The 10,109-nt window shown below is 39.6% G+C and overlaps 1 protein-coding gene across 1 annotated transcript; it reads right to left on the reverse strand.

The window, feature by feature from the left end:
* Nucleotides 1-1,385: 1,385 nt before the first annotated feature.
* Nucleotides 1,386-9,474, reverse strand: LOC311626915 (beta-1,3-galactosyl-O-glycosyl-glycoprotein beta-1,6-N-acetylglucosaminyltransferase 3-like; the record flags this gene model as incomplete). The annotated part of the gene is made up of 2 exons (XM_084892843.1): nucleotides 9,358-9,474; nucleotides 1,386-2,747 (listed from the first exon to the last, which is right to left on the reverse strand). Exon 2 carries the CDS (start codon nucleotides 2,715-2,717, stop codon nucleotides 1,386-1,388), a length of 1,332 nt encoding a protein of 443 aa, XP_084748969.1. The 5' UTR covers nucleotides 2,718-2,747; nucleotides 9,358-9,474.
* Nucleotides 9,475-10,109: the final 635 nt, after the last annotated feature.

Genomic DNA, 10,109 nt, shown 5'->3' on the forward strand with positions numbered 1-10,109 from the left:
GAGGGAGAGTTGATTATGAGGGAAACACTTGTTTGAGTCATAATCAGAAATGAAGAAACAATATCATGACATGTTAATGGGAACAGCATTCAAATTACACAAATTAATTTGTATTTAAATCATTTTTCCAAAGCATATTGTATGCAGAAGATCAACTGTACTATATATAAGATATGCCTCTTTTTCTGTAATATCTCCTGTCCATCACAGAAGAGTATTACCAATAGCCAATATAATTGTCATAATGCTATGACAATTATCTCTGGAGCTTCAGAAATCATTGTTTCACTGGGTAACATTTATGGGGAGTGAAGGCAAATACACACACACAAAATTGTCTCCCCACAAGAAAATATATAAGCCAAAGAACCCCAAATAATGACTCTTCCATACTTAAGAGTTTTCACTCAAAAGGCCTAAATGTGAAATAACCCAATTTCCTGGTTTATCTAACAGTCCTAGTTTATTCTTGTTTTCCTACATAATTTTAATAGTATAGCCACCCTCCCTCCTGTAAAAGTGTTCCAGTTTGGACAATAAATTATATGGTGACCTTACCTAAACTAGCTATTACCTTTGTTATGGAACTTTGGCTTTGAAGCCAGCTAAATTAGGGTTGTAATTTTCCCATAAAGATACTGTGGTCCGATTAGTTAAATCACCCTGCCTTTTCCCATACAGAAGAGTCACGAATCTGGCCATGTGAACAACATGAGGAGGGCTTTCAACAATGAAAGCATCAGCTCTGTACCTCTCTATATATTTTTTTGAATTTGCTGTTAATACAGCCTGCCATGATCATTTTGGAATAATGAGGAGACTTGGGCCAGCCATGAGAAATTTTAAATGCCACCAATAGTGATAGGAAAAAAAGTATCACACTTTTATGTTAATTTCTGGCTTCCCAAACAGAAAGCAGAGGTAGAGGTTTGAGTTAGGAGCTATTTATTTTTAAGTTAATAGTACAAGAGAAGGCCCTATTTCCATCAAACTTCCCCTTCTCCCTACCAAGCCTAGAATGATTAGAAATGGCATATCCACAGAATGAAAAAGGTGGACATCAAGCAATCAACTAAAGTCCAGGGTCCCCTGTTACACTTCCCTCCATGGCTCTCCCAAATAACTAGTTCTTATGCTCACTCTGTGAGAAAGTCAGTGCAGGGGCTACTGGGAGTGGAATGAACTAAGTCAGTGTTCATCCGGGATAGCAATTTGCAAGGCAACAGATCTATCGATACTTACCCACACTCCAACAGCAGCTCCCTACCCCTGTGGGATGCCGTGGATTCCAGAGACCTGGTCTCCCCCTCCACACAGTCCCAGCACAATCTGGGCATGTTTGCCCATGTTCTTGCCCCACATTTCAATCTGAGGTAGCAGTTCTCTCAGTGTACCTCAGCGTACAGTCCGTAGATGGCCTTATACCGTAAGTATTCTTCTAAGCACTGAAGAACATTATCATCCACCTTTGGGTCGAACTTGTTGGCCAACAGGTGATGGTTCTGAAGAATCCAGTGAAGATCCCCAATGCCATAAATACAGATGGACCGCTGGTGGATTCCAGAGCAAGGTGCATAAAGTGCCCCCATGCTGGTGTCTCCTTCATGGCCCTGCCATTTTATCAGCCTGGCGATGGTAGTCAGGTCTGACATGTGAAACTTGGGGTGGTACGGAACAGAGCCAGGCATCCATGGCGTACGCTGAAGCGTGGCCCAGAGGTGTTCATCGGGGCTGTAGGTATCTTTGGCCCACTCCATCAGTTGCCAGGCTTTGGGGTTCTCCAAGACCTGCTGGACAAAGCCTCGAGAAGCCACAATGTAGGCATTCCCTGTGAACATAGGTACATTATCAGGGGGAGGGTTCTTCCTCTTCTTAGTTCTGTATATGGTGTCTGCTACCTCATAGTGATATTGCCAGCGAGATCTTTTGTTCTCAGAAGGTATCTCGGACTCCATACTGTTCTTCCCATTCAACATCTTGAGGGCCAGAACCATCTCGGCATTGGTCTTTATGGGAAAGTCTGTTCCACAAGTGTTCAGGAAGTATTTCCAGGGCACTGAGCTCCGCAGCAAGTCTTCCATACAGTTCAGATCTGCCTGCACCCTGGACCAGGAGGCATAAACCACCCGAACCAACTTACTGGCCAGGAAGACATTTGGGAAGCATGAAATAATTGCCCTGACTGCCTCCTTGAAAGTGTCTGGGGACTTCTCATCCACATGGACACAATATATGTTCTGAGGGGCATACACAGCTCTCAGCAGCCTTTCAAAGTTCTCAATCTTCTCGTGGACCACCATAGAGTATGCAATAGGGAAGTCTAACTCCTCTTTGCTGAGAGGGTACTGTATGAACTTCCTTTTGGTCTTAAAGTTCTCACAGTCTCGGGTCATATTGATGTAGTCAGTGTCTGTGAAAGGCTTCCGCTTCTTCTTGACCTCCAGCCTGTCCAGGAGAGCCTCAATCACTGCTTCCTTATCCCCTTGGATGATTCTGGAACAGTTGATGGATCTACTTGCTGTCAACTGCAGGGACTTGTACAAGATGTCCCTACAGTGCTTGCTTCGAAAGTCCCTGGACTCCAGATCCAGGGAATCAAAGTCGCATTTCAATCTGAGATAGAATCTCAGAGAAACAGTAGCCAGCAGCAAATAGCAGCCCAGGGCCCACAGGTAACGCTGCCTGCAGAGTTTCTTCTTCCACAAAATCATCTTCATGGCCCAGGAAAGGAAGAGAAAGTTGGAATCCTTGCACAGAACAAAATACCTTCAATTACAAACTAAACCTGAATGTGTTCCCAGGAACAGCAAATCTAACTCCAAAGTGATGGCAAAATACATTTCTTCTTTAGACACATATATCCTCAGTCTAACCTACCTAGGAACTTCTTACACTTGGGTTACTAATGGAGGTCTAAAACCTGACACTACAAACTAGCTGCTCATGTTACAGTTAGAACCTAGCTCCACCTCTACCCACTAAAATTCATGCTCCAAATGGCCACATAGCAGGATTCAAAGCTCAGGTGTGATTTATTGAGGTGCAATTGATGATTAGCCCCTCCCTTGCTGGCCTGATCACCCACAACAATGCATATTAAAATCTCTAGGTCAAGGACTAAAAAATAATGTAAAGAAGCATGATTGATGATTATAATTAACACAAAAAATACTTAAAAAATACTTAATTCACATACAATAAAAGAGGCATAAAAGGAGGAACAAGAAACCAAAGGTTAGATGGAAAAATATAAATCAAATATCACTACAGTAGATGAAAATCCACATATGTCAATTGCTGAGAACCAAAATCAACAGTAATTAATATAAATGTGAGAAGTCCAGTCAGGAGACTGAATTGGGCTCTTCGATATTCACAGGGTGAATATTTGCATTTTATTACCTAATGCTGACTCAATGGCCTAAAGCAAACTCCATCAACCTGATAATCTTACTGTTTACTAAACATTACCATTGATATGTATGTTTGTATTCCTAAAAGGCAATTGTGTGTTCTAGTAAATAGAAGCAGATGGAAACAGAAACTCAGTGGAACTTGACTACTATAGCTAAGCTTTCCATGGCTTCCCCCATAATTTCCAAATTTATATTTCTTGTCTTGTGTATTAATTTGCACTTCAGCCCTTTCTCCAAGCCTTTGAACCCAAGGCCATGCTGGCAGTGACTTCACAATCAATAATTGCATAGGATTAGAAAAGCCAAATTGAAAGACAAAGATTGCCAGTCTGACCAAAAAAAAGACCAAAGTATATGGTTTTTGACAAAGAACATACCTTAACACCAAGACAGAAAAGTTGAAAATAAAAGAATGAAAAATGGAAAGGATATAATGTACAAATTCTAAACATTAAAAACCTATTATTACTAAATTTATAACAAAGGACCTGGGCATTGCCAATACAGAGAGACATTTCATAGTGATAAAAGAGTGATCAAGGCAATATAACAATTTTTTAAGTGACAGAAATAAAGAAAACCACAGATAGATCCACAATTATTGTTGAATTTAACACCCATTTCTCATCAGTTGATAGGGCAAGTAGATTAAAAAATCAGCAAAGACTCAGACAATACAGCTCAATTAAACTGACAGTTATAGTACACTATACCCAGCAACAGAAAAGAATTGTGGTCTCTTCTCAAGTGATCATGAAAAATTCATCAACAGAGACTATTTTATGGGCCATAAAACAAGTCTAAGTAAATTCAAAAGTCAAAATCATACAGAGTATATTCTCTGGTTACAATTGTTTTATTTTTATTTTTTCCAGGTTCTTTTCCTTTAAAAAAAAATACTTTATTTTATTGATATTAGAGAAAGAGAGAGTAAAGGATAAGGACAGAAAAACAGAACATAAATGATGAGAATCAGTGATTAGCTGCCTTCTGCACACTCCCACTGGGGATCAAACTGGCAACCCAGGCATATGCTTTGACCAGGAAATTAAACAGGTGACCTCCCGGTTCATGGGTCGATGCTCAACCTCTGAGCCACACCAGTACAGCATGGTTACAACAGTTTTAAATTAGAAATCAATAACAAAATACTCCAATAGAATTTTCTGCAATGATGAAATGTTCTATATCTGTAAAGCCCAATGGCAGTCACTATCCAAGTGTAAATACTGAGCACTTGAAATTATGGCTAAAGTGACTTCACAGATGAATATTATTTTAACTTATTTAAATTTAAATGTCAGACACCACTGTATTGGGTACCACAAATCTAGAAAATCTCCAAATATACATCACACACAAAATGATTTCAGGTGGATCATCCAAATTGAAAAGCTGAAACTATAAACCTTCTAGAATAAAACAAGAGAATCTTTTCATGGCATTGGTATGAGTAAAAATGTCATAGAAAGAATAGAGGAAGCAGTAACCATAAAATATGGATAAATTGGACTTCATTAAAATGAAAAATATCTGCATGCAAAAAATACCATTAAGAAAATGAAAACATAATTCCCAGACTGGGAAAAAACATTTGTAAAATAAAATCTGGCAAAGAAGTTGTATCCAGAATATATGAAGAACTCTTACAACTCAAAATAAAAGACAAATGACCCAAATAAAAACTGGGTAAAGGCTTGAACAAACACTTCACAAACAAGATTTATAAATGCCCAATAAGCACAAGAAAAAAAGTGTTCAACATCAATATGTATCAAGGAAATGCAAATTTAAACAGCAATTAGGTATCACTACAAACCAGCCAGTATCAGAGGGGAGGGGGTTGCAGGGTTGGGTGATTAAGTAAAAACAAAAACACAATAAACAAAATGAAGAACTTCATAGACACAGACAACAATATGGTGATTGCCACAGGGAAACGGGATTGTGAGGTAGAATAAGGTAAAGAAGAATAAGTGGTAATGGACTGAGATTTGACTTATGGTGGTGAACATATAGACAATGTATTATACAATTGTACATCTAAAACCTATATGATTTTATTAACCTATGTCACCCCAATAAATTCAATAAAAAGGAAAAATTTAATAGCAGTAATCATTGGCATTGATTTATAAGCAACAGGAATTTTTCTATATCGGCAGTAGGGATATAAAATGGTACCATTAGTTGAGAAACTTGTAAACTGCTAAACATGCATCTACATATTACCCAGCCACTTCACTCTAGGTATTGATCCATGGAAAATGGAAATTTATGCCTGCAAATAGCCTCTTGTAAGGATCTTCATAGCTTTATTCATATTAACCCCACGCTGGAAACAACCCAGGTATCCATCAGCAGGATATTAGACAAGCAAGCTATGGTATGTTCATGCAATGGAATATTACTCAGCAATTAAAAGTAATAAACTATTGAGGTATACAACAAGATGAATGAATCTGAAAAAATGTTACATTTAATAAAAGGAGGCAGACACAAAAAAGAGTATATACTGTATTATCCATTTATATGAGTCTCTAAAATGGGCCAGACTTTCTATAGAAATAGATAGCAGTTAAAGTGGCTGTTGTGGTGTCCAGGCATTGACAGAGAGCAGGCACAAAGGAACTCTGCAGGGTGATAAACATGTTCTATGTTTTGATGGGGGTGAGGTGAGGTAATGTGTTCATGTGTCAGAAATGATCAAAAGAGTACCCTTAAAATCTGTGTGTTTTGCTGGCTGCAAATTAACCCTCAGTGAACATGTCCAATAAATAATGGAGCTATTTCAGAAAAGCAGGCTTATGTTTCTCTCTTAAAAATTAAAGTGCTTCAATATTTATAGCTTCTATGATATATGTATTTTCTGTTTCTTGCAGTATTTTATAGATACGAATTTTTCACCAAGTCTTATCTAAATGCTCCAAAATAACCTGCTATTTGTTTCAGTGTACCATGCCAATGTTCCCCTTGTCCACGTGTGCCACGTACGAAGTGTTGGGAAGCGCTGCTTTGCCTGGAATTGCAGGGAGGCAGGTGAGGAGAGAGGCATGTTTGGGAGGCAGGATGCACAGAAATGTGACAGGCTGTCTATCTCCCAGGGTTGCTGTAAGGATGAAAATGAAACGGAGTCTGTGGAAGTCCAATGAGATCATGCAGCTCCTGTTCTTGCACAATAAATATTATGTCTTCTCCCCTCTTGGGCCCTATCATTTTGGGGAGGTGTGGATTTTGTCTCTCTATATGAAGACCCACAGGTGACACTTGGGAAAATGCTTTTTTTTCCATACCTCTATTTTCTACAAAGAAGGTTGTAATAGTCAAAGGATCCAGTTTAGGCTGCTCTTCAGCAATGAGCTCATTTATAAGAAAGAATATTCTGAGTGTGCGTATTTATGGCTTTAAACTCTATGCAGATAAGGAATTCAGAATTCATTAATTGATCTTTGCATGATCATGTGAGTGTGAAAATGACAGTGTTTATAGAAAACTAAATTTTTTTTTTCATAATTAAGACAAGAGTTAAGGGCTCTTCAGAAATAGAAAAAGACTTTTCTGGACACCATCATTGGCCAAGCAGGCACCAGTTTCAGAAAGCCAGGTGTTTCTCTGCCTGCCCAGGAGCATGAGGAGACTGGCCATTTGGGCACCAGCGTAAGCAGTGCCTACCCACCCTGGTGTGACTCAGGCAGCACAAAAGGCACACTTGAGAGAAAACATCACACTTAGCAGCCTGCTGCAAAAACATGGAACACCCACCACTTTATCCCCACTCAAAAGCCTTCTGGAATCATCTCTATTTTAACTAGTTTAAGTCATTTTTCTTAGCAAAGTCTAATGTCTCAGCTAGCTCAGGATTTGGTAGGCCTGGTTACCATGACTCCTAAGGAAGGCAAGAGACCAACAGATTTTGCTTCTTTACTTTGAAGTTGACATTTCAGCCATCTATCCATGGTCCCAGGCAAAGCTCACATCTCTCCCAACCATAGCTTTCGTTTGCCCAATAGTGGTTTTACAAAATGGAAAATGGGGATTTGGAAGCAATTTCCTCACAGAACATTATTATGGACATTAAGACTACTTATCTGTACTTTCCCAACATGTTTATATTTACCTGCAATTATTCAAAACTTTATTACAGAATTCTCCGGAATTCTGGAGAACACACTGGACTTTGGAGTGACCATTTATTGAGTTCCAGGAACTTCAATTACATTTGTTTCTCTAATGATTACATATAATATAGATATCACTTTCCCATCTTTCTAATGAGGAAACCAAGACTCAGAGAAGTTAAATAATAATGAAAACAACAATAAAGAAAGCATTAACATTCTATAAGCACCTTATAAATGCTGTACAAAGTACTATGTATATACTTTATGAATAGTATCATTCTCATTCCCTCCTTTCAACAACCCAGTGAGATAGATACTGTTAATATCCCTATTTCACAGATGGGAAAGAGAGGTTAGAGTCACTTGCCCAAAGTCACTTTATTGGTGATTGGCAAAGCTCAGACTCAAACACGGGTCAGATTGATACCAAAGCCCACACTCAACTACTCCATTTGATAAGGCTGCCTTCTCTAGAGTTTGAATCCCAGCCCAAATTTGTCTAACTCCAAAACAGACACCCCTTCTACTGCCATATGTCCTAGCTAGAAATACCAGTCACAGGGAATCACTCACACAGATGGTTTGAACAACTCAACTAATCCCCATCTGTCCTGTCCTGTAATAACCCTATCTGTACAATACCCTTTGATATTGGGAGCACACACTTAGAATTTACAGACTCATTCCTACACTACCTCTTATTAGCTGAGTGTTACTGAACCCCCCTGTGCTTCTATTCCTCATTCCTTAAATGGGAAAATAATATATGCCCCTTGGAAGATTGTGTAGGAATTAGATGGGAAAATCTTGGTATTTTGTAAATGATTATAAGCAATAGCTATTGTTGGAAAACATTGCTCTACATACCCAATATAGATAAGATATAACAAAAGTCACATTTAGGAGCAAAATACCACCTGTGTTTTCAATCATAACTTTGCCATTGCCTAGCCAAATGACTTGGATATGTTACATAAGGTCTCTAGACCTTGGTGCATTCATGGAAAAGATGAACAGAGGGCTAGAGGACTTTTTAAAAAATATATATTTTATTGATTTTTTTACAGAGAGGAAGGGAGAGGGATAGAGAGTTAGAAACATCTTTCAGCTGCCTCCTTCACACACCTCACTAGGGATTTGCCCACAACCAAGGTACATGCCCTTGACCGAAATAGAACCTGGGACCTTTCAGTTCGCATGCTGACACTCTATCCACTGAGCCAAACCAGTTTCAGCAGGCTAGATAACTTCTAAGTTACCTTCCAACACTAACCTCTGATAATTCCATGGAAGTGTGTGAAACTACTTTAGGCTTTATGAACTGCTATAAATGTACTGAATGTACAACAGGTGTTGTACATTCTATGGGTTTGAACAAACATAGAATAATATGTATTCATCATTATAGCATCACATGGAATAATTGCACTTCCCTAAAAATCCTCCAAGTTCCATCTATTCCCTCCCTCCACCCCTCCAACCTCTGGCAGCCACTGACATTTTTGTTGTCTCCATCATTTTTCTTTTTCAGAGTGTCTGTCATATCATGGTAGGAAGTCAGGCAGGCATTAGCAGATCAGGGCAATAGGCCAGGATTAGCAAGGCAATAGGCATTTGCCAGAGCAGGGTCAAAGTCCTGCACACCTAGCAACAGATGCCTATCAACAGGCAGAACGGGGAGCGCAAGTACTATTAGTGAGAACTGTTAGTGAGGCACCCATTCCTCTCCTGGATTATTCCTGGTCATTAAGGTCAGAGCCCCCCTGAGCTTTCCTCCCCTGGCATGTAGATAGTCATAGGGCAGATGACCCTGCACGCACCTTAGAGAAGAACACGGGACCTGGAGAAATCCGAAGTGGCTTCCATTCGACTGGAGAGGACAGGAAAGGCCCCAATAGGACAGCTCCAAGAAGAAAACAGTTAGCCCCTATGGGGGGCTGTTTCTCTGTTTTGCGTGTCCATCACGGAAAACGACAGGTTCCTGAGTGGAGGAGCTGGGGATTAAGAAATTAGAGAAAGAAAGAGACAAGAAACAGAAATAGGTTCATCAAGCTGGGCACTAGGTGGGTGCCATCCTCTCTAATGGAGAGGCAGCAAGGCAACTCCCCAGCCACGCAGCAGGTTTATTTATAGGGTCAAAGGAGCTTATTTGCATTCTTAACTAGGCCCTAGCATTACTGGATTTACATATCTAGACCTGCCCCTGCTAACAACTGGACAAATGTACTCTGCCAGTGCATTGGGCTCAGCTAACGATTTAAAGAATGTCTATGTGCCTTCTCAGGCAGCCCTCTACAAACCCCCTCCAAGAGGTTAAAAGGAGCCCCAGCCCACACCCCAGAGAGCTGCCCCTTGAAAATTTCTTTTGAGTGTAGTTTTGCTTTGCTTCCTAAAACAAACTTTCTCTTGCAGGTTTGAGTCTTGGCTCTGAATTCTCTCTTACCCAGAACTCAAGTTCTGAGGTTCACTTTCACCATTTATAAATTGGTTTTCTTCACTTAGTAATACATTTAATATCTTTTGGGGTTTGGTAGCTCACTTCATTTTAGCACTGAATAGTATTCTATTGTCT

The sequence above is a fragment of the Pipistrellus hanaki genome (assembly GCF_964339955.1).
Source record: "Pipistrellus hanaki genome assembly, chromosome: 8".
NCBI classification, from domain to species: domain Eukaryota; kingdom Metazoa; phylum Chordata; class Mammalia; order Chiroptera; family Vespertilionidae; genus Pipistrellus; species Pipistrellus hanaki.